The following is a 27165-nucleotide window of genomic DNA, read 5'->3' as shown; positions in this document are numbered from 1 at the left end:
GCGCCATTGTGACGTCACGGCGCGCGCCTCGTGGGCCGGCGGCGGAGGGGGAGCTGCGCCATTGTGACGTCACCGGGACGGGGTGGCGGGGCGTGCGCGCGGTGATGGCGGCGGGCACGGAGCTGTGCCCGCACTGCCAGCGCCCCTTCAAACGGCTCCGCGCGCACCTCCCGCACTGCAAGGCCGCGCCGGCACCGGGAACGAGCCCCAGGCCGGGCCCCGGCACCGGCAGCGCCCCGGGATCGGCACCGGGAGCGAGCCCCGAGCGCTCCCCCGGCACCGGCAGCGCCAGCCCAGCGCCTCAGGCGGTCCCCGGGAGCAGCCCAGGTGCGGGTCCCGGTAGCCCTGGGAGCCGCTCCCGCGCCGTGCAGGACGTGGCCCGGAGCCTGGATTTGCACCCCGAGGAGGTGGAGGATGTCCCCAAGAAGCTGCAGAAGGGGGTGAAGGTGGTGATCCAGAAGCACCGCGCCAGGGTGGTCCGGGAGAAGGAGCCCCGGAGCCGGGCTGGAGCAGCGGGGAGCGCCGGGGAAGGGACGGAGCCTGGCCTTGCTCCGCAGCGCCGCAAAACTGCCCAAAAATCCGAGAGCAAGGAGACTCCGAGCCAGGGAGCCGTGGGGAGCGGGACTGGGAGCACCAAGGGAGAAAAAAAACGTTTAAAGGCAACAAAGGAACTTCAAGGGCCCCCTGAGAGCAGAAATAGCCCCGGTGATCTGACCCAACAGGAGGGAAAAGACAATTTCACGGCAGGAGAGGAGCAGGTGCACCTGAAATTTGGGGTGGGATCTAAACCCCCCGTGGATGCTTTGCGTCCCAAGAGCCTCCATCTGTCACTGACGGGTCAGGGGGCATCCAAAAATGAGCTCAGCAGCCCGCAGAGGCTGCGGGACAGCGGGGAGCGGGTGGAGGGAGTGACCGAGCTCGTGCTGAACGTGGGGAGAGCCCCGGAGCTGGCTCTGCTCCACACTCCCAAAATCCAGCCCAGCTGTTCAGCCCAGGCCTCTGGCAGGAGTGCCAGGGCCGGTGCCATGGGCTTGGAGTGGTTTCCAGACTTGTATCCTGATGGTGAAGGGCTGAGGATTTTTCCGGGGAAGCGATTCCACGAGGATGTGAGGATCACAGCAGAGATACCCAAGGGTGGTTTCACACAAGGGCAACCAGGTAATGAAAATCTCTGTGCTGGGATTTGCTGGGAATTGGAAAGGAGGAGTGGGGAATGCCGAGCTGCTGGGTTTGCCCAGGGAAAGATCCAGGAGAATCCAAGGAGGTTTAACTGGGCAATCCTCCAGCCTGCAAAGCCAATGGGTGATGTTTTTATGAAGGCTGGAGTCAGGCTCTTGCATGTTTGAGCTGACAGAGCCCAAACGTTGTGGGTGAGGTGATTCCCTCTCCTTTCCCAAGCCCACATTCCATGAGCACTGTGACTTGTCACCCCGCAGGTCCCCTCTGGGAGAGGCCCCTGATGGAGGTGAGACTGGGGGAGCTGCACACCTGGATCAGCACCTGCAACTTCTCTCCCCAGGGCCTGCTGGGAGCAGCACAGAGAGGTAAGAATTCCTGGATTTTGGAGAGATCTATCCCACTTTTCCCTGATTTACTTTACTGGTCCCAGTGGCCAGCCTGGATCTTTACAAAGCACAAATCATGGAATGGTTTGGGAGGGACCATAAAGATGATCCAGTGTCACCCCTGCCATGGGCAGAGACACCTTCCACTGTCCCAGGTGGCTCCAAAACTCATCCAGCCTGGCCTAGGACACTTCCAGGAGCATCCACAGCTTCTCTGGGCACCGGGAATAAACTATAAATAAAATTTTAAATTAAAATTATAAATAAAAATAAAATTTTAGCTTTGTAAAGTTGCATGGAAACAGTGAATTTCCAAGACCAGCCCATGATTTATCCCTTTCCTTTCTCTCCCAACAGCCTGGAGCAGTTACTGTGCCAAATACATCCACGTGAAGCAGGGAGGACCTGCTGGCATCTCCATGCTCCTGGCTGGCTACTGCCTGCTCAGCTATGGCTGGAACTATCAGCACTTCAGTAAGAATTCCTTGGGGTTTCCTATTTCAGGAATTCTTCCTTTTGCAGCACTTGGAGAGTCTTTTTAGCATTCCTGTTAATTAAAGCTGTGGAATAATTTAAATAATTATATTATTTAAATGCTCCCCATTTAAGACTAACAGCAGAGCTCAGAGAGCAGGATTCTCTAGGTGAGCAGAAGAATTTGGTTAATAAATTACTGACAGCAGTTGCTGACTCCCTGGAGAGCACCAGGATTGTCAGGAGCACTTGGAAAAGCCCACACTGGGCAGAGGGAGGAGATGTTCCACCAGGAGCTCCTGTTCCCTGCATTTCCTGACAAATGAAATGGATCCCAACTGGAACCCCCCAAAAAGATCCCTCAGCTGACACTGCAATGCTTTTACTGAAATTTTTCTCCCTGTCGTTCCAGAGGGGCACCGCTGGCGAAAATATCACTGAAGGAGCAGGAGCAGCACCCAGGGAACAGGCACAGCTCTTTGGGAGGCAGCAGAGCACCCAGGACTGGGATCCCAGCAGGAATTCCCAGCAGCAGGGGCCTGGCTGGAGCTGAGGAGGGGCCACTTTTCAGGATGGCTTGTGCAGCAGAGAGGGGACAGGGACAGCCTGTGGTCACCCCTCCGTGGGTCAGGCAGCTTTTAGTAGTGACATGAGAAACATTAGAGGCACCCTGAGAGATCTGTGTGGGCAGGAGAGCTCCTGGAGCCTGCAGAGTCCCAGAGCCCTTGTTTGGGACAGGGGACAACACCTTGACCTGAGCTGTCATTAGAGAGGATTTAACAATTCTGCTGTAGCTCAGTGTTGTAGCAGGGTGGGCTTCAACCCCAATAACCCTTTAAATTCAAAGCTGTGCCTGGCCCAGCCCAGTTTGTACTCACCCCTTGTACTGGTGGGACTGGGCCAGGACCTGTGTGAAGGCAGCTCAGACCACAGCGCCCTAATTCCAGGAAAAAAAATAAATCCATGGGATGAGCTGTTGTGCCCAAAGGGCAAACCCGTGCCTGCAGCAGACAAACCAGGACAGTCAGGAGTGCTAGTTGGAGCCTGCCATTCCCAGACATGTCTGGGAAAGGGTTGCTCATGTTGCAGGCATGAAGGGCAAAAAGAAAAGCCAAGAATTAAAAGTCTGAGCTCTTTATTCTGCACAGTGCAGTAGTGTTGTGACAGAAGTGTTGCACCAAAAACTCTTCTCACCAGCAATAAAAGTTCGTGTGGTTTTTTCTTTCCTGCTTTGGTTATGATGTGAAACGTGGTGCTTTGTGCCCCCTTCTCAAAGGGATGAGCACATCCTCACCCCTGTGCCCAGGATCCTGGCACCAGCCAGTCCTGCCCCCCTTCAAACCTTGGGAATTGTTGCTGCTGTCCCAGCCTGCCCACAGGCAGCAGTGCCAGGGGGAGCAGCCAGCTGTGGGAAGTCCCAAATTTCATTGCACGAGGTGATTTCTGTGCTGCCTGTGCCAACTGTGAGCTGGTGCTGGGCAAACCCTGCTGGCTTTTCCAGTCCAGCAGCTGCCCCCGGTGCCGTGTCCATCGTGTTCCGTGGTTTCCTCCTTCCCCGATCCGTGTGGGAGCACTGGAGTCACTTTCCCAGCAGCATTTCCAGCGCAGTCCTGCCGCTCTCACTCGCACAGGGACTCACTGATCTGCTCTGGGGGCACAGGGAATGGGTTTGTGCTGGATCAGCCACTCCCACACTTTGGTTTTGACCCTATTTCCAGTGGAATGGGATCATGGAAACAGCACCCCCAGACCTCCACCTACACCAAACCTCTCACCCAGGGGGATTTGTTGTTCCCAGGGTTCTCCCAGTGGTTATTGCCACTGAAATCCCTTCCCCTGCTGCTTCCCACCCCAGCTCCGGGGGGACAGAGCCAAATGACACAAGGAAAATACATTTCCAGTCAAAGAAGCTGTTTTGGGAGCATTCTGGGAATCCCCACATCATCTGCCGCGCCTCGTTCTCCCTCCAAAATCACACTGCTGCTCCCAGCCCTCCCATTCCCCAAAACCTCTCACCTTGGAGCAAGTGCCTCCTTCCAGCAGGCTCTGTGTGCTCGGGGGGCACCCACTGGTGTCCCACAGATGAGCTGCCAGGTGCTGGGTGCCACGCGGAGGTGGCTCCTTGGGTGGCACATCCTCACCTGCCCTCTCCTCTGCAGCAGGCAGACCCCTCTGTACCAGCCCCCACGGACACCCAGCTTCCTGGAGGGAATAAAGGGGGCAGGAGGGGCAGTTCAGTTCAGCTGCTGCCCCACAGGAGCTGGGGGCCAGCTGGGGCATCACCCCCGTGGGCACAGGGAAAGCAGCTTCACCTTGGATGGGTCTGTGCTGCTGGTCATGAGCCCGGCCTTGAGGCTGGAGGGGACACACAGGACAGGCAGTTAGTCCCTGTGGTGCCCCCAGACCCTCCTGAGGATCCCACAACCCCCTCAGGGATGTCCTAGAGCTGGTCCAGGCACCTCCATGGGGACCAGGGCTGTCCCCTGCTGTCAGCAGCACACCTTGGGTGTGGGGTTTGTTTAATTCAGACCCTTTGTGTCCTTGTCCCTGACCCTACAAGGGTCACAGCCACCTCAGAGAGGGCATTTTCCCTTCCCCAACCACTCCCCAAGCCCTCCCCAGCCTGCCCAGTACGTACTGCACGAATTTGCACTTGGGTCCCTCGGGGCAGAATCCCACCAGGTAGTTGGCACACATCACCCTCCTCGTGTGCTTGTACTTGCACAGGGGACCTGCCAGGCAGAGGGGACACTCACAGTGACACAGAATCACCCCAGGATTGTGGGAGCTCTGCTTTCCCTGCAGCCCCGAGCCCAAATCCCCTCCGGGTGCTGCTGGGTTTCTGTTCCCGCTGGGCACGCCCTGCCCCATCTCACCGTGCCTGCAGAAGCCACGGTCGTACCAGGGACAGCCCACGGTGCTGGCAGTGGTGGCATCGACGTGCAGGAAGGGACAGTCCTTGTTGCTGCACTCACCTGCGGGAACAAGGGACAGTCGGGACAATTCTCACTCCGGCCAAACGCAGCGGGAATCACTCAAGGATGGGCTGGGTGAGAGGAATTGGGGTGCCCTGGGAACAGCCTGGTTGGGGCTGACGGGGACAGTGACCCCGAGTGACAGTGGCACTTCTTCCCGCAGTCAGGAGGTGGCATCAGCCGCTTGCTCGAGGCCAGACCGAGGGACACGAGAGGGGAGGAGGGGTGGGAGGAGGGTCCCGGGGATGTCCAGCCCCGAACCTACCGAACTTGGAGTAGAAGTAGCACTCGGGCATCCTGGTGGCATCGTAGTCGTGCAGGAAGTCGCAACCGTCGCCTCTCTTGCAGAGCCCTCGCAGCCAATGCTTGCACACCGCGGGCTTGGCTCCACCGTGCCGGGGGTGGCCCTGCACACCTGGGACAGCCCTGTCACAGCCAGCCTGTCCCCGCTGTCACAGCCAGCCTGTCCCCGCTGCTCCGGGGTAGGGAGGGCTTCCCTCTACCCCCAGTGCTGGGACCATGGGGACACTGGGGACCCTGGCAGCCCCCCAGGAGTTTTGCCAGCTGCATCCCTGAGGGAGCAATGCCCAGAGCCACGATAAAAACCACGCAAGTGTTGCGAGAGGAGAACCCCAAAAACTCCCACAGCCCTGTCCCCAACTTACCGTCCACCCCCGGGAAGGGCAGGGGCCGAGCTCCGAGCTCCTCCACATCAGCCTCTGAGTCAAACCTGATCTTCTCCACGCCAGCCACCAGCTCCTGCATCATCCCTGCTCCGGGAAGAGCCCGCTCCAGCCTGGCACAGGCAGGGCAAGAGGCAGGGAAACACAGCTCTCCAAAGGGAGCCCCACACTCCGGAGGTCCCTGCAGCCACCCTGGGCCCCAGCAACACTCCAAAACCCTCCTCTTCCTCCTCCTCCTCCTCCTCCCCAGGCAGAGCAGAACCCAAGCAGCTCTGGAGTGCTGCATTATGAGGGGGAAGTTGCCCACATCTGATCCCAATTTGCAGCCCTCATTGCCTGCTGCTGCAGCTGGGGAGATCAGCCCCAGGCAGCCCCTCGCTCCTACATCTGCTTCTCCTCCAGAAACCTCGGCTGGGGCTGCCTGGGAGCTGGGTTAACCCCTCACTTCGGGGCTTTAAATAGAGACAAATATGGCTGGAGAGCTGGGATTGAGCATTCCAATGCTGGAATGCTGGGTGTGTTTGGGTGGGCAGCACCAGCCCCAGGTCTGCCCTCCAGCACCTGGCAAACATCCACAGGCAGGCACACGTCCACTGGGCTGCCCAGAATCCCCTTCCATCCCTGCTTTGGGGCTTTCATGGGTGCCAAACTCTGGTGGCACATTCTGGGCATGACCAGGGCTCCGTGAGCTTCCCAGAGCCCACCCCCAGGAGCCCCTGGATTTATCCCAGTGCTCCATCCCTGCTCCATCACACGGCTCCGGTGGCCACGCTCAGCGCCCGGGGCGCCGTGGGCTGACACGGCCGCTGGAGCCCTGCCCCCATTCTGTCACTTGCCATCAAACCACTGGACCAGCACGGCCACAGCGTTGCCCGTGGGTGCTGCAGGGTGCTGGGCACCCGCCACCCACCTGGCAACTGTGTGGGACAGCCCAGGTGCCACCCTGGGATGTGACAGATGTCACTGTGCCCACCGAGGGGTTGGTGCTGGGCACCCACCGCCCACCCAGCAGCAGTGTGGGACAGCCCAGGGATGTGACAGATGTCACTGTGCCCACCTGTGAGGGGTTTGGGGAGGCTGGAGGTGCAGCCTGGCTCCCTGTAGCATTCCCCACCAGCCCAGGACACATGACAGTGTCCCTGTCCCTGCTCCCTCCCGGTGTCCCAGGGCCACTCCCTGTCCCACGGAGCGGGGCCGTGTCCCAGCTGTGCTCAGCAGCCCTGCACACACTTTCTGCCCCATCACCTCGCGGCATCGCGGCACTGCCGAGCCCGAGCCTGGAGCCGACAGGCGTCACAAAGATCAGGGTGGCCAAGTGACAGTGGCAGGCGGCCCGTAAATGTCACCCCAGGGCTTGTCCCCACCCCACAGCCCCGGGGAGCAAAGGAGGCAAACCTCAGGGACCGAACCTCGCTGCTTTGTGCCAGAGCATCCCTAAGGGACAAGAGGAGCCAGTTGTCCCCCAGCAGCCTGGCGACCTCCCTGGTGACAATGACCAGGATGGTTGGCTCAGGGAGTGGGACATGGGACCCTGGCAGAGGGCAGGGGGCACGGTGACCGGGGCAGAGGCAGCCTGGTGAGCTCAGAGCTTCCAGCTGCAGCTGCTGTTGTTCTCCCTGTCCCAGACAATGGCCCAATGTCCCCTGCCCAGGATGACAGGACAGGACCCCATTGTGTCCCCACTGTGGCACAGCGTTTGCCTGCTCCCCTGGCTTCTCCATTTGGGTGGACAGGGGCATCCAGCCCTTCCCAGGGCTGGGAGATGTTTAGGGGGATAAATGATAAACCATCCCCTCTCTCCAGTGAGGAGAGCCTGGCAGTGCTCAGGGGAAGGCTCTGGAGCCATTCCTGGTACTTTGCCCCATCTCAGCCCAGCTCCATCCAAGGGGCTGGAGCAGGAAGTGACTCCCAGCACTGGCAGAGCCCCATTTCCCCAAGGGCTGAGCTGTGGGAAGCTGGCTGTGGGATGGGACTGACCTGCCCTGCTCTCTATGCCAGGATCACCCAGGGCCATGCCAGCCAGGAACCCCCCGGGCACCCCTTGGCCCCCAGCCCGTGGGAGCAGGGACAGCCAGTCCTGCCCCCCCAGCACCATCCCCTCCTCCCTGGCTGGAGAGATCAGGGCCGGGGGAGGATTGGCAGAGCCTCCCTTGGCAGGAGCTGCCTGGCCCGAGGGTCCCAGCCCTGAGCCAGATCCGGCCAGCAGGAGCTCTCCTGCTTCCTCAGGCAACGGGCAGAGAAAGCTGGGCCACGGCAGGTGCCCAAACCATGGCCAGGAGCACGGCCAGGGATGGGCAGCGAGCACAGGGGCAGCAGGACAAGCTGGGCTTGGTGGCAGCACAGGGACACCGGTCCTGCCTGGGCAGGACACTCCTCCCACGTGTCACCCGTCAGGAACTGAGGCCACTGCAGTCACTAGCATTTCCTTTTATTCCTTGCATTTGTACATACACGGTATAAAACCTCTTGTTCCAGCTGCCTGCTCCCAGCACTGCCCAGCCCCACTGGGACACCCTGGTTCTGTGGCTTCCAGGTGCTGCTCCCACAGGGGACAGAACCACACTTCCATCAGCGTCCCTGTGACCCCCAGGCTGGTTGGAGGGTCAAGAATCTGGGATGGAACCATCCATCCATCCATCCATCCATCCATCCATCCATCCATCCATCCATCCATCCGAGGGATGGGGAGCGAGCACCTGCCACAGTACAGGGAGGCTCTGGGTCTGCAGAAAGTCCCCAAGAAACCCAGGAAACTGGAGCTGCCCATAGTCCCAGGCCACCTCTGAGCTCCAGAGACATGTTCTTCCTCGTGGGAAATCTTCCCTCAGTTAAAACCAAAAGAGAGTAGAGAAAGGTAAGTACAAATCAGAAAACAGTAAAAACTGTACGGCGGAAAATATACATATATTACTAAAGGGGCTAAAACTCCAAAGGCTCGTCTTGTTGGATCCTAAATCGCTTTACACGGGCAGGGGGGGCAGGAGAAAGGAGCTAATATCCAAAGTCCAGCAGAAAGAACCAAAATGGAGTCTGCTTCCCCCTCCCAGGAAGTGCTGCAGCTCTCTGGGGGCTGCCAGACATCAGGAACAGCCCCGGGAGCAGAGAGCTGTCCTGCTGCAGCACAGAGAGGGAACGAGGCAGGAGAGGAGTCCAGTCTTCCCCAGTGCCACCAGTTGGAGTGTTCATCCCTGTGTCCAAACAACCGCGGTGAGAACGAGACCCTCGGCGCGGCCGCCCGCCCTTATACCCGGATCTCATCATCATCTTCATCAGCGAACGAGAATTCCTTGTCGGGGCGTTTCAGGGCCCCTCCCCGCTGGCTCGGTGGCCTGGGGACAGGGCTGCGCTCCTCGGGCCCCGAGGTGCAGCTGGACACCGGACTGCTGTCCCTGGGGCTGCGGCCACCAGCGCCGCGGGCCGGGCTCTGGCTCGGCGGGGCCACCAGCGGGGAGCCAGGCGGGGCAGGCTCGCCCTCCTCCTCCTCCTCCTCCTGCTCCTCCCGGCTCTCCTCCGCCTCGGGATCTTCATCCTGCTCCCACTGCTCCTTATCCATGATGCTCAGCACGTCCCCGAGCATGGAGGGCCCCAGGTCGATGTGGAAGGACATGATGGACTCGGCGTGCTTCAAGCCCGCCCCGCCTTTGGCCACCACCACGGGCAGCTCTGTGATGTCCCCGAAGTCGCGCTCGTCCAAGCCGGGGCTCAGCGGCCCCGCGGCCGCCCCGTTCGGGCGCTGCTGCTCTTCGGGGCTCATCTCCTCGGGCAGCTTCTTCACGGGGCTGGAGGAGAGGCTCTTGGGCAGCTGCCCCGCGCTCCTGTCCACGTCCTTCTCGTTGAGCTGGGGCAGGGACACGGCGTTCTTGACGAAGAGCGCCGAGTCCCGCAGCGAGCCCAGCATGTCCCGCCTGTCCCCGCGTGTCACCGACTGCGAGCGCTTGCTGCTGCGGAAGCGCCGGGACAGCAGGCTGGGCTTAGAGGCTCCCGGCTCCTCTCCCACCTCCGGCACCGGCTCCCCGGCCTTGCTGGTGAGGAAGGAGGTGTCCCCAAAGGCGTCCCCGGCTCGCCCCACGTGCATGGTGTGGCGGAAATCGCCCAGGGGAGCGCTGATCATCTCGGCCGTCAGGTCAGCCCGTGAGCGGCGCTTGGAGTGCGCGGAGTTGGACACGAGCTGCTTGAGGATGGGCATGGTGGCGACCAGGGGAGGCTGTGCCACGCTGTGCCACTGCTGTCCTGGGCACGCTGTCCTGAGCCTGCTGCTCACAGCTGGGGCTCCACAGCCGGGATCCTCGTGGAGTCACGGGTGGGTCACTCCTAGGGCAGAGGAAGGAGGGACATGGTCAGGTTTTGAGGATGTGGGTGGGTGCCAGATTTCATCCCACCAATCCGTAAAATGTGACCCCGTGCCCACCAGCTGCTTGGCTCTCCCCAGGAATTGGCTCAATTTCACACAGGACACATCCACAGACCCCCCTGAGCTCCTCACACCCCCAGACCCATCCCCACAGCAGAGAGAACCTCAAGAGAAAGACCTGGGCACAGAAATCCCTCAGGATGATCCCTGACTCTGTGCCCCACATGAATGGGCACCAAAAGAGAGGCAGGGCACCAAGGGCACCCTCTGTCCCCTCCTGGTGCAGCCCCAGCCCTCCCGAGCGGGGCACCGCAGCTCCAGCCTCTGCGAGCTGCACGCTGAGAAGATGCCTGGGATTTTTTTTTTTTTTTTCTAATTGGAAGAAAGCAGGGAGGAGCAGACGCCAGGAGGAATTGGAAACAGACGGCAGGAAGTGTGTGAGGAGGGCGTAGAGCCCCCGGGAGGCACCGCCAGCCGAGCAGGGGGACGGGGGGACCAGGATGGGGACCCCTTCATGCTTGGCTGGATGGGGACGAGGGGACACAGCTTTGCTGCTGCTCTGGAGCCCCCCAAAACCCTCCGTGCTGCTCCTCGGAGCTGAGTCCATGCGTGACCATCCCCCGGCCGTCTCATCGTCACCGCTGTGACTCAGAGGTGACACAAGTGACGAGGGCTCTGTCGGACCACAATGGCAACGGGCACGATGTTCCTTTCTTCGGCCACCTCGGGACCACCAGCTCACCAGTGTCCGTAGCCACGCAGGAGGGGACAAGGACAGCGACTGTGTCCCTGCATCCCATGGCGCCAGGCAGCCCCAGGTGGTCCCGGGAGAGGCTGCCGGGGAGGAAGGGCTCGTGGCCGCCCTCTTCCTCCCTGCGGGCACCGCCGGCGACACCGCGCCCCGTGACACGCACGGGGAAGGGACGAACAGGATGGACGTGTGTCCTCGGGGCGAGGGCCACGTTCCCCCCCGGTGCCCACCGGCCCCACAGCCCGAGGGCAGCGATGGTCCCAGCACAGCCCAGTCCTGCCCGGCTGGACCGCCAGGAGCCACAGCACCCACCCCAGAGCTGCCAGCACGGCGAGGGGACACCCCACACCCACGCTGTGACACCCCGCTGTCCCCCACAGGAGCAGCAGGAGCTCAGGGAGGCTGTGGCCGGGCAGGATGGACTCTGGCCCCACGCTGGGACAAAGTCCCGTTGCCCAACCCTGTCGTGCACGGCTCCCGGATGGGCCTGGCCAGGGCAGGAGTGGCACGGCACTGGTGGCACATGGCCACACTCCCTGTCCAGCCCTGTGCAGGACCCCACCAGCCCAGGGAGGCACAGCCTGAGCCCCCAGGGGGATGATGGCACATGGGGGACCAGCTAGGGAGCCCCCAGTCCATCCCCATTAGCTGGGGGAAGCCACCAAGGAGCCACACCCCCTTCCTACACCTCAAACTGGAGCTGGGGGAATTCCTGCCCCTCCCAACAACACAGGAGCAGCTCTCTGGACCCCGCTCCCTCTCTGGGATCTCCGGCCGGGCGCGTGTGCATGGCACGAACACTTTCCCCTTCCAACATCTCCTTCCAGGCCAGCATTCCTGCAGCCTTTGGTTTTCCATAAAACAAACACTCCCGGCGAGCTCCCCAGCTGGGCCAGGCAACCGTGCTGCTGATTTAGGCCATCTGGGGACTGTCCCTCCCTTGTATTTAGATTTCGGGGCCAAGTTCAGCATTTGTGAGATACTTTGCAAGCCGCGGCAAAGGGGCCACCGGGAGGTTGGAGCGGGACCGGCGGGGCCAGCAGTTCTCCATCACCGTCACAGCCTCCAAACCAGCACCGTGTCCCCTCCCCTGAACGCTCCAGCCCACAGAGCCTCCTCACAGCAGCCAAAATCTGCCCCTAGCCCCCGATGATTCGGTCCCAGCCCGCCCCGGGAGGTGATGGCAGCACAGATGGACAGTGCTGCCCGCACAGCCCGGCCCCGGGGACGCGGACACAGAGCCCTTTTCTCCTCCTCCCCCTCGGGGAGAGCAGATCCTGTGACATTCCCGCTGCCGGCGCTTTCACAAAGAAAACCAGGCCGGGGAGGCATCGCTGGCGCTGCCTGTCCAGCCACCTACCAGGGGAAGCTGCTGGTAACCCGAGAGACTTCGCAGGCACCTGGCAGCGCTGCCCATGCCGGGGCAGCGAGCCCAGAGCAGAGCCAAACCCCAGCAGGGCTTTGGGGCAAGGGGAGGGGACAGGACCTGCATGCTTGGGTCGAGAACAAGAGGGATAACTTGTACTGACAGCCCTGTGCTGCTTCCCACCTGGCCTCTGAGCCCTGTGGGATCACGGGCTCTGAGGAGTGAGAACCTGAGGTGCCCAGGGACACAATTGTCCCTGTAAATGAATGTCTGCTTGTAGGACAGCACAGAACTGGGACAGCCCTGGCCAGGCCCACGTGCCCTGATGGTGCAGGCTTCCCACGAGACCCCCTCCATCCTCTCCATCTCATCCCACTCAGCATCAGTCACCCGTGGGGACCAGACTGAAAGTGGCTCAGAGAAGGAGGCCAGTGAAGAAGTGCACACAGGAGAAATGCCAAGTCCAGCCACATTCCCATGCATCCTGCCCCCAGCTCTTCCCGCTCACAGGCTGGGAAAGCCAACCTGGGAAAGCATCCTGGCCGGCCCAGCCGGCTCCAAACGAGCTGCAAACGAGCTCCAAACGAGCTCCCCGGCTTCTCCATGCAGAGCCCCCCAGGCAGCACCCCGAGATCACAGGATGCTCTCCCCGCCCTGCCAGGAGCTGGGGCAGGGGCTGTGCTGGACCGGGCGGGTCCCCCCACACTGCCCAGGGCCAGGGAGATCCCACACACGGGACAGGGAGGCCACCCCACCTGCTCTCAGCCCCACTTTGGGGTGCGCTGCCCCTCGGGGATCCTTTGATCCTTTGATGTTGGAGTCTCGCAGACAGCAGCTGGAGACAGGGCACGGATCACACCCTGCCACGGCCGGCCCAGGAGGGGACCCAGCCGCTGTCACACCCTCGGTCGGGCTCTTCCCAGGGCCTGGGGGCAGACGGTGCTGTCAGTGCGGGCAGCCCCGGCGCCCCAGTGACCGCCCCCACCCCGGCGCGGTGACAGGTCCGGTCCTGTCCCTGGCATCGGGACGCCGCTGCACCGCGACCGTGGGATGCACGGAGCGGCCTCTGGAAGTGGAAGAGCCGCTGCCAGCGAGCATCAGAGCCGGGGATGGAGGAGAAGCTTGGCTCTCACCAGGGCTCTCGGCACACGGAGCAACACCAGGCTGGGAACGCACCGCCAGTGCCAAAAGCAGAGAAGCGCTCCCCGAGGGACTGCCAACAGCCAGGAGGTAGCCAGAGTTCAGCAAGGAACTATTGGCAGGACACGCCAGAACACGCACAGGGCCATAAATCCTCCAGCTCCGAGGCCACGAACCAGCCCGCGGCTCTGCAGGGCCAGGAGGGGACTTTTCCGGGGGGAAAGGTTATCTCCTCGCTGGCCCTGGCTCTGCCTCACAACAGGGGCTGGCCGGGCTGAACAGGATACCGGGGCTGAACAGACCTCCCGACCTGCGCCGGGCTCGGAATTCCTGCGGTTTCGCTGGGGTGGACGGGAAGTAAAGCAGGCAGAATTCCCAGAGCGTGGCCACAGCTCCCTACCTGCCGGGGGCCCGGAGCCCGCAGCCGGCCGGCTCGGGGGGCCCTCGGCGGCTGTTTGTGCTCGGGACAAAACCCAGCGAACAAAGGCAGCGACCGGCACGGTCAGCACAACGCCGGGGGCTGGCGCTGGGGGCCGCGGAGGGAGCACGGAGGAGCTCCGGGACACGGAGCCGGGAGGGGATCGGGGTTCAGGCCAGGCTCGCTCTGCACCCCCAGACCCAAACAGGCTGAGCCTCCTCGGTGCTAAACCTCAGCTGGAATCGCTCCACGGTTTCCGAGGGAGCTGCGTCCAAAACAAGATTTGTTTACTGCGTGCCCGGCAGGGGAGCGAGCCCTGTCCTGGCTGCAGAGATCGCACGCTGTGCCTCAGTTTCCCCCCACAGCCCATTAACGATCCCTTCAGAACAGTTCTTCTGCTCTATAGATCCCAACTCCCTTTGGAACAGCCGCCCTGATCCATAGATTCGGCGCTTGGAAACATCTATACTTCACACTGCTGCTGCTGCCGGGGTCAAACCGGGGCGGCGTGGGACGAGTCCAGCGCCCCGCCAGCCGTCGCTGCCCACCGACCCGCAGCTCTGCGGGCACCGGAGCGGGTCTGGGAGCCAGTCCCGTGCCCAGCGCTGACACAGCCGGGCAGTCCCTCTCTCCGGGGCACCTTTGGCAGCGGTGTGTGCCGCCCAGGGACGGGCAGCAGGGCGGAGGGCAGGCTGCGCTCAGCCGGGACCCCTGTCCGGGGCCACCGGGCCATGAGCGGGACGGGGATTTCGGGCGGCTCTGACTCAGCAGCCGCCGGGCGCCCAGCCCCGGGGTGCCGCTGGACCTGCTCCAGCTCGGCGAGGATCCACCTTCCCGACACGAGCCGGGGACAGCCACCACCCCGGCCGCGACCCCCGCCAGCCCCGGCCACCGCCACCCCCGCGCGGGGCTCGGCGGAGCCGCGGGCGAACGGGCGGCGATCGCGGCTGGGGCGGGGTGGGGTGAGCCGGGCCGGTGCCCCGCGCTGGGCAAACAGCGCTCCGCATCCTGTTAACCCCTTCGCCCACCCGCGCCGCGCACCGGCCCCAGGGGAACGAGGCTGGGGGTCCCGGCCGCCCCTCTGCCCGGTACCGGAGCGCGGCAGCTCCGGGGACCCCGCCCGCCCGCCGGACAATAGCCGGGCTGAGCGCGGTGGGATCCCCGCCGTGAGCCGGGACGAGCCGGGCCGGACCTGGCCAAGCGGGGCCGAGTATCGCAGAGCCACCGCGAACTCCCGGAGCCCCCGGTGTCCCCCCCCGTACCTGCTCGCCCGGGCCCCGCCGCCGCCGCCGCCGGTCCATGGCCGCGCCGCGCCGGAACGGAGCGCCCCCCCCACCACGGCGATGACATCATCGCCCCACCCGGGCCAATGGCACAGCGCTACGTCACGGGGCGGTCCCACGCTCTCCATTCAAACACGAGTGGGGCGGGGGGGGCGGAACCCTTGGCCCCGCCCGGGGTGTCCGGCAAGAGGGGGGGCATGAGAGGGGACATGAGAGGGGACAGGAGAGGGGACAGGAGTGGGGGCTCGGCACCTCCCAGGGGGATGCGGTCACAGGTCTCTTCCCACTGGGATCCCCGAGTGGGATCCCCGCCGGCAGAGCAAGGAGCTGGCCGCACCCCCGGCAGAGCGGCGGGGTTGAGGTGGTGGTGGGTGACCGAGTCTAATTAATTAAGGGGAATTAAGAACCGCGCTGAGATGCCGGGAGGAGGCGGCTTCAGCCGCAGGGCAGCAGCGATGCCCCCGTTCCACTCGTAACGGGGACACCCACGAGGCTGCATCCACATCCCTGGCCCCAGCCAATCCCACTGCTCGAGCCCTTTTGGGGGGCCGTGACCGGGTTGGGTGGGCGGTGGCCGGGACACGATGCTGGGGGTCCGTGGTCACCCCAAGCGTCTGGTGCTGGTGCTGGGCTCCCAGGGATGGATTCCAAGGCCACCGCGGCCCCCCCGTGACCATCCCACCCCACTGACACTGGGATAAAAGAGAGAGTGCTAGGCTGCACAGCCGCGGCTCGCTCGCTCGAGGGGATTAAGACAAGACCTTTGTGGGAGAAAAGAGGCGGGAGAGCCGAGATTATCCCGAACCTGCCTAATGCGGCGTTTCTTGGCTATTCCGGGGAATTGGGCGTCTCCGCGGAGGGAAGCAGGGGGGTGGCGAGTGGGGTGCTGGGATTCTCTGGCCACGCCGCTCTTGGGGTGTCGAGTGCTGGGAAACGACGCTGTGAGTTCCGGAGGATCCTCGTGTCACCGGTGCAAGGAGCTCCAGCCCCCGATCGGGGGGCGGTTGTGGCAGCACTGGGTGGGCAGCACCGGGCACTGGGATGGCTCCTCTGGAGCTGACGTTTCCCTCCATCGGAAGGGAAGTGGTGTCACCACGGAGCTGGAACTGCGGAGATGCTGGAATTGGCACCCAGGGCACAGCCTCTACCCCCCAGCCCGGGTGTCCAACACCATCCCGTGTTTCCATCCTGAGCTGTGCTGCTTCCCCCAGTGCCGTTTTCATAGCCTCTTTTATTGGCAAATTTTATTTTCCTTGCTCTCCATACAGAGAGGCTGAGGCCAGAGGCAAAGCCCCGGGCCCGCAGTGAAGAGGGGGCCACCTCTGGATGCAACAGTGATTTTTTTTTTTTCTTTTTGGTAGGTGAGGAAGAGGAGGAGAGTTTGCCCCAGCCCCCAGCTGCTTCTCGACCCGCTCACGTGGAGACAAAATACGTCCTGGAAGGCTGGTGGGACAGCGGTGCAGCGCTGCTCGCCTCACCTGACGCTGTCACGGGAGCGTGGAGATGGCTGAGACAGCGCAGTCGGGAGGGATTAACATCACCCGGCTGGTGGGAGCCGCCGGGAAGGCTCCCGCAGGCTGGCCTGGCTCCGGCTGGGAAGAGCAGGCACCCACTCAACTTGAAAAACTGCCTGGGAGAGACGGGCCCTCTCCCCTCCCCTTCCCTGCCCCGGAGCCCCGCGGCTGCAGCCGGCCCTGGGGAGGAGAGCTCGGGGTGCTGGGCGGCTCTGGAGCACGGATCGCTCCCTCCCTTCCTCAGCCATCGCCGGCTCCTTTTGCTGCTTCTCAGCAGCTTTTGAAAGAAAGAGAAGAAAAAAAAAAAAAAAAAAAAAAGAAAAAGGCTTGAAAAGCACTTTGAAAAGCAGGGCAGAGAAGTGCCCGAGTTCCCGGCAGCCCCATCCCCTCCTCTTGCCGCCAGCTCCTGCCAGCTTTGTCTTGCCGATGCTGCCGAGCCAGCGGGGAGCTCTCCCTGAGTGCTGGAGATCACTGTCCGGACACCCCAGGGTGCCAGAACAAAGCCCTGTCCCCACAGCCCCCCTCAAATCCCCCCAGCGCTGGCTGCTGCCAGAAACCTCCCCAATAACCCCAGAGACCCCCGGGCACAGCCGGGAGGTTCAGCCCCTTCCCCACAACACCCAGGGCGGAGCAGTTACCCAGAGAATCCCGGCAGGATGCTCTGCCCGCTCCCACCTTGGCCAGGTGGGCACCGGGTGCCGTGGGCAGGTTCTCGGTGCAGCTTCTCACCTTTCCCAGCTGGAACCTTTCCCTGGCCAGCAGTGCCAGGGAATGGGCTCCTCCAACCCGCTGTCCCCCAGGAAATCATCACCTGCATGGGCCGCAGCCACCGCGGCCTCTCCCACCTGGCTTCCCAGCCTGGAACTGGGTCATATTTAAGTTCCCTTCCAACCCAAACCATTCCGTGATTCCATGATCCCACCTGGACTGTGGTTTCTGTAGGAAAGCCCCTGCCCTGGCACAGGGACATGGGGGTGTCCCGGGCACCCCCAGCGTGGGGCAGGGGGCACAGACCCGGCTCCGTCCTCTCCGCCGCTCTCCTCTCCTGCCACCCCTGGCACGGAGCAGTGCCCAGAGCTCCGGGGCTCTGAGGATGCGCCGAGTCCCGTCTGGCCCCCGGCGTGGCAGGAGGAGCTGTCCCTGTCCCCAAGGCAAGGGAAAGGTGGGGACATGACACACTTGGCTCTGTCCCAGGAGCTGGCAGGGAACCGGAGATATCTGCAGGACAGGGAGAGCCCAGGCTGCTGGGCTGCTTCTAAAATAAATAAATTCAAGCGATTCACAGATTTCAGCCCAGCTTTATCGGTCAAAACTCTTATTTTTGGCACACCAACATCTCCCCATCACACCTGGAGCAGGGAGCAGCTCCTGCTCCAACGCTGCCCCATCCACCCATCAATATCTGGGGGTTCCTCATCTCCCTGTGCCCCCCGCCTTGGCTCTCCCAGCCCTGACAGCGAGCGCTGCTCTGCCCCCGGGAAAACCTCAAAGCAGGGAGCAGCGCTCGGGAGAAACGTCAAGGCCGATTTGGTCCTCGGGGAGTGATTGGTGCTGACAGCTCACCCTGCCTGACTGCGGCACAGAGCAGCCTGGAGAGGAACGGGAACGGGAACGGGAATGGGAACGGGAATGAGAACAGGAATGGGAACGGGAACGGGAATGTGAGAATGGGGATGAGAATGAGAATGGGAATGGGCAGCCCTCACCTCCCTGGAAGTGCCGGGATGTTGGGGAAGGATTTTGGGAAATTGCTGGTTGAAAGTGGAGGTGGGAGAGAGGCGGCTCAGGGTCTTCCCCTGCGAGCCTGGCTGGTTCCACTCCTTCTGTTCCACGGGGAAACTGAGGCAGCACAGCTGAGCAAGAGCTCTCCCCAGCGCCACTGGCACTCAGCCCATCCCTGCTGTGCCCAAAATGAGCCCTGGGCCCTGCACAGCATCCCTGGGAGCAGGGGCCCAACCCTCTGCCGTGGGATGTGAGATCTCCCCGCTTCCTCAGGGGCTGCATCCCTCAGCTGTGGGAAACCGTGGGCTCACAGGAATCTTCCACGGGCTCCCAGGGCGCCTCCAAGGGCTCCTGGGCTCCTCCTAGGCTCACAGGGCGCCTCCCAGGGCTCCTCCAAGGGCTCCCAGGCTTCTCCACGGGCTCCCGGGCTCCTCCTGCCTTCAGCGTCACCCCCCGGCACGGTGCCAGCCCCAAACCTGCCGCAGGTGTGGCTGCGCCCTCCGGCTCCTCCTGGCAGCCAGGGATGAGCCAGGTCAGGGCAGGTGAGCAGGGTCTGGGCTCTGCTTTGTTCCAGAGCTGGGGAGAACACACAAATCCTTCACGGCTGGGATCCAGGGTCTGCATGCCCTTGTTCCCAGGATGTGTCTGGGGAGCTCGGTGTTCACAGCTCTCAGCCAGGGATCAGCCCCGATACCAGGAGCACGCCTGGCACAGGGAATGTCCCTTGCACGGGTGGCATCCCTGGCACAAGGAGCATTCCTTGCACTGGGAACTCCCTTGTGCTGCTCGACTCCCCAGACCTGCTCTGCCCCGCGTCTCTGGCCGCTCTGTGTCCCAGCCCCCGTGGGAGGAAAGTCCCTCTTGCACAAGCAGGGACGCCTGGGGCTGGAGTTGGGCTGCACATGAGGAGCAGGATTTGTCCAGCCGGGCACAGAATCCCCTCTGTCCCACATCACCGTCCCCACGAGTGGGGTGTGGGGGCTCCCCAGGAGGGGACGGGCACCCCTGGGTGGTCAGAGGAGTCACCCACCAGCAATGCCAGCTGCTCTGGGGACACCGTGGGGGGACAGACAGTGACTGTGGCTCAGCAGCAAGGCCACCACTGCAGCCCAACCCTCCCAGTCCAAGGGAGAGCAGCAGCACTGGGTGACCGGTTCCCAAATGCAGCACAGCGCTGCCCTGGCAGCCCCTTGCCCATGCCAGGGTGAGGGATGTGGCTTCCACGGGCTCCCAGGTGCTGTGACAGGGACCCTGCAGACCCCACAGCCCTGGCAGCCCCTGGCAGCCCCTGCCAGACCCCCTGCCCACACAGACGTGGTGTTTTGCTGAGCCCTCCCCACCCCCAGCCCCCGCTGGTGACAGGTGATGAAACCTGAATGCATCACCTGGATTTTCCTGCCAGGCCTGAAGGGCAGAGCAAGAGAGGGCGGCTGTGAACCAGCCCAGGAGACATCCCCAGTGCCAGGGCTGCTGCTGGCAGTGCCAGTGCAGTGGGGTGTCCTGTCCCATCACCCCATTTCCCAGCAGCTCCAGGCCCCACTGCCATGGGGACATGCAGGACATGGCCACCACAGCTCCCTGCACCCTTCTGGGCTCTATCCAGCACCTCTGGCACCCCTTGCCCAGGTCCCTCCCTGGTGCCACAGGGCTGCCACGAGCCCAGTGGGACAGCAGGACACACGGACACATGGCATTGTCCCGTTCTCTGGCAGAGCAAGGTGACAGAGAGGGGACACACTTGTCCTCAGGCTGTTTATTGGCATCTCCCTCGGCTCAGGCCAGGCTGGTGCTGGCTCACCCATAGGCACTGCAGGGGCTGTGCTGTGCAGACACCCCCAAAATGGACCATGGACCCCCCGGGCATCAACACCCCCGAATGCCCTCGGGCCTCTGCACAAAACCCCAATAAAAATCCCCAAACCACCAGAAATGCCAAGGGGAGGCTCCAATCGCTTCATCCGAGTCCTCACCAGAGCCCCAGGGTGCAAAATCAGGGAGGGTTGAGCACCACGTGCACCCCACTGGGGCTTTCCTGGGGTTTCAGTCCTGGGTTCTCCTGCGGGGGCACGAAGAGGGGAGGAATGAATTGTCCCCTGGGATCCTTCCCTCTTCTCCCAAAGGCTGGGGGGGGGTCCCGAGTGGGAGGGTTCAAATCCAGACGTTTTCAGATCAGCAGAGCTCCTCTCACCCTCTGCAGTTGGGGGTCTCTGTGTCCCGCTTGTCCCCACGTCCTGGGGGAGCCACGAGCGGAGGGGCCGGGGTTTGGCACGGCAGGAGCTCCTCAGCCAGCCCCAGCACCCACTGGAGGCCAGCAGCAGGTCCGGGGCAGCCCCGATGGGTGCCAAGGGTGACGTTGGTGCATCCCGAGCCCCCTGCCCGAGGAGTCTGTGACACTTTGGCCAAGGAGGGGACCTGGGATTGCTCCCCAGCCCCAGGGAGGGCGCTTGGCATCCAGCTCCGGTGCTGCCGAGAAAGCAGAAAACCCCTGGAGCCTGGGGCTGCTCCCCCTCCTCCTCGTCTCCTTTTCACTTAATTTCTTGGGGCTTTTCTTTTGTTTCTTGTTTTTTCCTTTCTTTCCTAATTCTTCTCCCCTCTCCTGTTTGTTTTTCTTTTTTTTTTTTTTTTCTTTCCTTCTGTTTAAATATCAAACGAAAGAGGAAAAGCCAGCGATGGGAGCTCTGGAGCCGGGGGCCAGGCTGCTGGGGGGGCGGTACAGGGTCCCGGGCTGGCTGCTGGGGGCGTTGCCGGGGGTCTGGGGGGTGGGAGTCCTGCTGGCTTTGGGGCGGAACAGGCTGCCCTGCTGCGTGGAGGTGCTGTTGGAGAGCGGGGTGTGGTCGGGCTCGCCCGAATCGCTCTCGGTGTAGCTGTAGGCCTGTGCCCGGGAGATGCCCTTCTGCTGCCGCCGCCACGAGTTGTAGTAGGTGGGGTCGCTGATGTAGTGGTTGACAAAGGAATGCGCCTTCTGGTGCCCGGGGTCCACCTCGTACTCGCTGTCACTGCCCTGAAAAACACCATGGGGAAATGTGGTGAGGTGGGGACAGCACCCGACAGCCCCAAAATTCAATTCAAAGGGTCGGGCTCTGCTCCCAGCAATGGGATGAGAGGGAACGGCCCCGAGCTGTACCAGGGGAGTTCAATCAGGAGGAATTTCCACATGGAAAGGGTGGCCAGGCATTGGAAAGGGCTGCCGGGGAGGTTTGGGGTGCCCATCCCTGGAGGTGTCCTGGACGTGGCACTCAGTGCTGGGGGCTGGGGACAAGGTGGGGATGGGGCACAGCTTGGACTCGGTGATCTCAGCGCTCTTTTCCAGCCTCAATGATTCTGTGATTTCCTGGTACTTTCCTGGTGCTTTCCCAATGCTCTTTTGGGAATGCTGGCGAGCACATCCCCAAAGTATTTAAAGGCTGGGACGGCTGCAGCATCACTGGGGGGGGTTTCTGCCTCTTGCTAAAACAAAATAAAATCTCATACAAAAGGTTCCTGAGCGCTGCCGAGGCCGCGATGCCCCCGGGCTGGCGCGGAGGGTGTTTTTGGGCTCTGCCGGTAATTGGATTCAGCTTCTCCGGCGGCGCACAAAGGGCCCATTGAGGGCGGTGGGAACAGCCCCGCGCCAGCGCCAGCTCCCGCAGCTCTTCACAGCTCCTCAAAAGCCACTCGAGCCCCGCTCGGGCCGCAGCGAGAGGAGCTGGCATCTGCCAAGGAAACAGCCGGTGCGGGCAGCGACGGGGGGGGTACCATGGGCACCGTCCCCTCCTGCTCGGGGACAGCCCTAGAGAGCCACAGGACCTTTCCTTGGGTGTCAGCCCCTCAGCATCCATCCTGGGGGTGACAGTCCCCTGGTCTCCCTGGGGCTCCACGCCGCTGCCCGGCCACAGCTGCCCGTGGCCCCGGGACAAGACAAAGGTGGCATTTTGTGGAGTTGGCAAAGCCGAGGACGTTGCCATCAGCGACCGGGCAGCGGGACAGCCCCCAGTCCCCCGTGGCCTGTCCCCAGCAGCCCTGGGAGCCCCCCGCGGTGTCACATCCCCAGCACACGGGCCGGGGGCTGTGCCAGCTTCACTCTGTGCCACGGAGCCACAGCGATGCTGCTGCCTCCAGAGCGGGATGGGGCAGGAGCAGCAGCGCAGTTCCCAAAAGTGCACCAAGACTCGCCTGGTGGCGAGCAAAGGAACGGGGCTCCCAGCACCTTCCACCCCACCCCGGGTCCCTGTCCCCGTGTGCAGCCCCGGGGCTCACCTGGGAGTCGGAGACCTCGGAGGGTTTCTCGGTCAGGCTGCTGCTCTCGGCAGGGATCAGGTCGTTGTACTTGGTCACGTCCTCGTCCGAGTAGTGCAGGCTGCCGGGGCTGGGCCGGGGTGGCGACCTCGGGGACAGACAGGGGAGTGCTCAGTGTGTGTCACCTCTGCTCGGGGCTGGGCCACTTGGGGACAACCCCAGCGGATCCATAGGGCTGGCTCAGGGAACACCCCTCAGCCACGCCAATCCCCTCTCCAGAACCCTGATCCCACTGCCAGGGGTTTTCAGGGGGGACAGATCAGGGTCACCCATCAGGATCCAGGGGGACACTGAGCAGATCAGGGCCACCCCCTCGGGATCCAGGGGGACACTGAGCAGATCAGGATCACCCCCTCGGGATCCAAGCCCTCCCCACCCCACGACAGAGCAGGAATAGACACAGTGACCAAAAATGCTCCCGGTGCCCAGGGAGGGGGCTGGGGCAGAGGGTCCCTACCGGGTATAGATGCCATTCTTCCTGCAGAAGGAATTCTTGACGGAGAGGCGGCGGTTGTTGAGCTCCAGGGCGGGGAAGCTGCCCTCATCCAGGCTCACCATCTCCCCGTGGCTCAGGGCGGCCGCCTTGGAGCTGTTCCCTGGGGGATGGGATGCTCAGCGTCCCCCAGCCCCTCCCCAGGCAACTCAGCACAGCGAGGGGGGCTGGGGGTGTCCCCGGGGGGGACTGTGCTGGTTCCAGAGTCACCACAGCCTGGGGACAGCCAGGAGGTGCCAGCCGTGCCCAGCCCCCTGCCCTGCCCCGGTGCCCCCAGCTCCCCACTCCGCGCTGTTTGTTTAACGAGGAGCTCTGGATTTTCCCCACAATTTGAGCCCTTGACAGAGCTAAGAAAACAGAGCTGTGTTTGGCTAATCCCGGTGACCTCTGCGAGCCCCCGGGGCTGCCCTGCCTCCGCAGCTGTCTGTGGGACAAATCCTTTATTTCATCTTGAGCTCGTGGTGCTCTCCAGGAAGCCACAGCATCGTTATGGGGTGGCACTGGGGCTCTGGAGGGGCTGTTCCCAAGGCGGGCAGGAAGGGACACTCCCACCCCTCCACCCAGATCCCAAAGGCAGGGAGAGACCCCCAAAAGGCTCCCACGGGAGCACGAGGGTCCTGTCACCACCCACCACACTCCCTCACCCACCTGAGTCTGATTTCTTGGAGTACTTCTTGCTCTGCCCGCGGATGATGAGCACGAAAACGAGGAGGAGGATGAAGATGAGCCCCACCAGGGCAATGACCACCAGGAACCACCACTCCTCATAGAACGGGTTGGTTTTCTGGGCTGGGGCACAGCAGGGAGGATCAGAGGGGGACAGGGGACAAGCAGTCAGGATGGGGACACTCCTCTGCAGAGCACGGGGTCACTTGGGGAGCTTTGTGGGACCTGGATCCACAGGAAAGGGAGAGGGGTGGAGGGGGTTTGGAAAGGGGGTGCTGGCAGTGGGACTTGGGACTTTGTAGGAGCCAGGAGTGAGGTTCAGTGATGGCCACAGAGCAGCAGCAGGACCCTCCCTCTGGCACAGGGGGACAGAATCCCCCAGGAACACACCTGACACGGAGGGGGAAGGGGTGCTGGGGGTCCCGTAGCCGTAGTCGTTCACGGCAATGACACGGAAGTCGTAGCTGACCCCCTGCTTGAGGATGTCCATGCTGAAGGTGTAGGACGTCACCTCTTTAGGGATGTCTTTGATGAGGATGTCCCAGAGCCCCTCATCTGGAAGAGACAACGGGGCTGAGAGGGGAGGGCTGGCTCTGCAGGACACCCCAGGGCAGGGGGTGATGTCCCTCCATGCACCTCCCTTTCCATCAGCCCCACTCAGCAGCGTTTTCCTCATGGATCAGCACATGGACAACCCCCCAGACACTGGGTGCTAACACCCGACCCAGGTCAGCACCCCTTGCCTCAGTTTCCCCCTGTCCTGACCCCCGAGGTGGGGATGGAGAGCAGCTGTGGTACCTGAGGGCCGAGCCTCGATGACGTATCTGGTGATGGGTCCTTGCCCGGGGTCCCCACTGGACCAGTGGATGGTGATGGCTGAGCCATAGCGGGAGATGAAGGGCTCTCCTGGGGGGCCGGGGGCACCTGGGGACCAGAGCACAGCTGGAGGCCACAAACCGGGCACAGGGGGCACAGAGCTGTGCCAGTCCCCACCCCATCTCCTCCGTCACCCCACGTGTCCCCTGTACCTTCCCCGGGCCCCGTGGTGATGTTGGCCTCAACGTCCGGCCCGTAGGCGAAGGTTTTGGCCCGGATTCGGAAGCGGTACGTCACACCCTCAGCCAGGTCCTTGACCTTCATCCACAGGGGGCTGTTCCCCTTCACATCCACCGTGACGATCTTGCTCACGCCTGCGGGGATAGAGGCTGAGCCGGGTCCCGCCGGGCCCTCCCCGCTCCCCCCGGCCATGCCCTCACCATCCACGGGCGTGCAGGGCTCGTAGACCAGCCTGTAGCCCTCGAGGACCCCGTTGGGCAGCGCTGGTGGCTCCCAGGACACGTTCACTGACGTGGTGGTCAGCTCGCTGAAGCGGATGGAGCCAGGAGCGCTGGGGGCTGTGAGGAGACAAGGGTGGCAGGGCCAGCTCAGAGCTCCAGGGGACAACCCCAGCACGAGCCAGGTCCTCTCCCTGCCTCCACCCTAATGCTGATCATCAGCTCGCACCCCCTCCAGTCCCCATCCCTGCTGCAACAAAGATTCCATGGTGCGGGAATGAGTCTCCTGCTCCTGGTGTCTCCTCCCAAGACATTCATCCTCCTCAAGCCTCAGCTTAAACATCCATCCCCGTGTGCCCCTCACCCCACAAACCCGCTGGGGTGAGCCCAGGGATGCTCTGCTCGGGATTGCAGGATGAGAGTGAACCCCTGGAGCTGCAGACCCATGGAGACACCTCCCCACGGAGCCCAGGGGCAAGGAGGCTGCTGGGGGAGCCGTGCCACGGGCCCCACCTGCCTGCTGTGTCCGTGCCTTCACGGGGGGGCTGCGGGGCCCGTCCCCGGCGGCGTTGAAGGCGGCCACGCTGACCCAGTAGGAGGTGTAGCCCGTCAGGTTCTTCAGCTTGACCCCGCTCTCGGGCAGGAAAAGGGTCTTGACCCGAGCGCTCTCGTTCTGCCGCTGCTCCTCCCAGAAATGGATCTGTGGGAGGGGGCGCGGGGAGCCGGGTGAGGCGCGGATCCAAGGATCCAACCCTGCTCGCCTTCCCTGAGCCCTCGGCTGTGTTCAACACACAGCCTGGTGGGTCCCGGCATATCCCGGTACATCCAACACGTCCCGGCTATATCCCGACACATCTTAGCTCTATCCCCGTGCCGCCCGGCTGCATACGATACATCCCAACTCTATCCCGGGGTATCCCGACACACCCCAACTCTATCCCGGTGCCTCCCGACACATCCCAGCTCTATCCCGGTGCATCCCGGTACATCCCAGCTCTATCCCGGTGCATCCCGACACATCCTGACACGTCCCGACACGTTCCAGCTCTATCCCGACACATCCCAGCTCTATCGCGGTGCTTCCCGGTACATCCAGCTCTATCCCGGCTCTATCCCGGTGCATCCCGGCCGCATTCCAGGGCCGACAGCGCCATCTGCTGTTCTGCCGCCGCTCGGCACCGGGAGGGGACACCCGGCGGGGACACCCGGCATCTCCTCGGGACCCCAGCATGTTCCCACATCCTCCCCCGAAGGCACGCACAGCACCCCCAGCGCCACCCACCCTGTGCCCCCCAGGGGTTCAGCACCTCCCCAGAGCCCCCCCGTGTCCCCGAGCCCGGGCGGGTGCCAGCTCCCCCCGGGTGTCAGCGGGTACCTTGTAGCCCTGTATGTCCCCGTTCTGGCTCTCGACGGGGGGCGGCTCCCAGGTGACATCCAGCTGGGTGGCCGTGGCCGCCTGCACAGCCACGTTCTGGGGCGCTCCGGTGGGCACTGAGCCAAGGGAGGGGACAGTGTCACCGCACTGCCTGCTCTGGGCCGTGGGGGGTTCCAGGGGTGCCAGGACTCACCCGCTTCCCCCACAAACACCTCCTGGGGGGGGCTGGGGGGTCCCTCCCCCACGGCGTTGTAGACGCTCATGCGGATCTCGTAGCGCCGGTGCTTGCTCAGGTCTGGGGGACAAAAGGGTGAGTGGGACCCTGCCCGTGATGGGGCACCCCCGGGGGACCTGGCAGATCGCCCCCACCCTTGTTGGGGAAGAAAGGGGTGTCCCCAAGGAGCAGCTGGAGGGGGTCGGCAGAGCGGCTCCAGCTCGCCCTGCAGTGCAGGGACACGCAGGGGTGGCAGTGGGGGACACACAGAGGGAGGTGGGGGACACAGGGGGTGGTCACTTACTGTCCAGCTCGTACTGGGTGAGGGACACCTCGCTGAGGTTGTGCACGGCATAGACGGCTGAGCAGGAGAGCAGGAGGGGGTCAGTGCAGGGCAGGGGTGGGCTCCCCCCTCTGAGCCCCCACCCCAATACAGCCCCACCCCAGGGCGGGCCAGGGATCCCCCGCAAGGGCCCTGGCACCCCCAGGTGCCAACGGGGCTCCCACAGCATAGAGAAGCTTTTCCATCCTCCAGCCCCATTCCCTGAGGGGCACGGGCCGGGTTTCACACTGGGGTCTCCATGGAGGACAGGGCCAGGTCCTGTCCTGGGCTCTGCCCTTGTCAC

General features: G+C 63.3%; 4 protein-coding genes across 5 annotated transcripts in view; 1 reads left to right on the top strand and 3 right to left on the bottom strand.

Moving 5' to 3' along the window:
* Window positions 1-62: 62 nt before the first annotated feature.
* MTNAP1 (mitochondrial nucleoid associated protein 1) lies at window positions 63-3264 on the top strand. The gene is made up of 4 exons (XM_014887427.2): window positions 63-1158; window positions 1437-1544; window positions 1923-2039; window positions 2452-3264. The coding sequence occupies exons 1-4, from the start codon at window positions 105-107 to the stop codon at window positions 2478-2480; spliced, it is 1308 nt and encodes a 435-aa protein (XP_014742913.2). The 5' UTR covers window positions 63-104; the 3' UTR covers window positions 2481-3264.
* Window positions 3265-3658: 394 nt separating this feature from the next.
* CPSF4L (cleavage and polyadenylation specific factor 4 like) lies at window positions 3659-6129 on the bottom strand. The gene is made up of 7 exons (XM_088176810.1): window positions 5624-6129; window positions 5280-5421; window positions 4916-5014; window positions 4678-4771; window positions 4352-4394; window positions 4109-4241; window positions 3659-3687 (listed from the first exon to the last, which is right to left on the bottom strand). The coding sequence occupies exons 1-7, from the start codon at window positions 5981-5983 to the stop codon at window positions 3659-3661; spliced, it is 900 nt and encodes a 299-aa protein (XP_088032936.1). The 5' UTR covers window positions 5984-6129.
* A 1980-nt stretch (window positions 6130-8109) lies between these two features.
* On the bottom strand, window positions 8110-15080 carry CDC42EP4 (CDC42 effector protein 4). Its single transcript, XM_014887515.2, has 2 exons — window positions 14986-15080; window positions 8110-10008 (listed from the first exon to the last, which is right to left on the bottom strand). Exon 2 carries the CDS (start codon window positions 9881-9883, stop codon window positions 8939-8941), a length of 945 nt encoding a protein of 314 aa, XP_014743001.2. The 5' UTR covers window positions 9884-10008; window positions 14986-15080; the 3' UTR covers window positions 8110-8938.
* Window positions 15081-19980: 4900 nt separating this feature from the next.
* The window catches only part of SDK2 (sidekick cell adhesion molecule 2), a 44288-nt gene continuing 37103 nt past the window's right edge, over window positions 19981-27165 (bottom strand). The window contains exons 34-45 of one of the 2 annotated variants that reach the window (XM_088176439.1): window positions 26844-26900; window positions 26519-26620; window positions 26326-26441; window positions 25464-25650; window positions 24933-25070; window positions 24705-24881; window positions 24475-24600; window positions 24067-24231; window positions 23659-23799; window positions 22975-23113; window positions 22479-22605; window positions 19981-21243 (exon numbers count right to left, since the gene is read on the bottom strand). In XM_088176439.1, the coding sequence (XP_088032565.1) occupies window positions 20887-21243; window positions 22479-22605; window positions 22975-23113; window positions 23659-23799; window positions 24067-24231; window positions 24475-24600; window positions 24705-24881; window positions 24933-25070; window positions 25464-25650; window positions 26326-26441; window positions 26519-26620; window positions 26844-26900 (1832 nt within the window). In that variant the 3' untranslated portion in view covers window positions 19981-20886. The remainder of the gene's footprint in view (window positions 21244-22478; window positions 22606-22974; window positions 23114-23658; window positions 23800-24066; window positions 24232-24474; window positions 24601-24704; window positions 24882-24932; window positions 25071-25463; window positions 25651-26325; window positions 26442-26518; window positions 26621-26843; window positions 26901-27165) is intronic. The other variant, XM_014887449.2, reaches the window with a different exon arrangement.

Source organism: Sturnus vulgaris, chromosome 20 (genome assembly GCF_052056855.1).
Source record: "Sturnus vulgaris isolate bStuVul1 chromosome 20, bStuVul1.hap1, whole genome shotgun sequence".
Classification (NCBI taxonomy): Eukaryota; Metazoa; Chordata; class Aves; order Passeriformes; family Sturnidae; genus Sturnus; species Sturnus vulgaris.
Note: the sequence above shows the minus strand (reverse complement) of the source record. Positions and strands in the feature narration are given on the sequence as shown.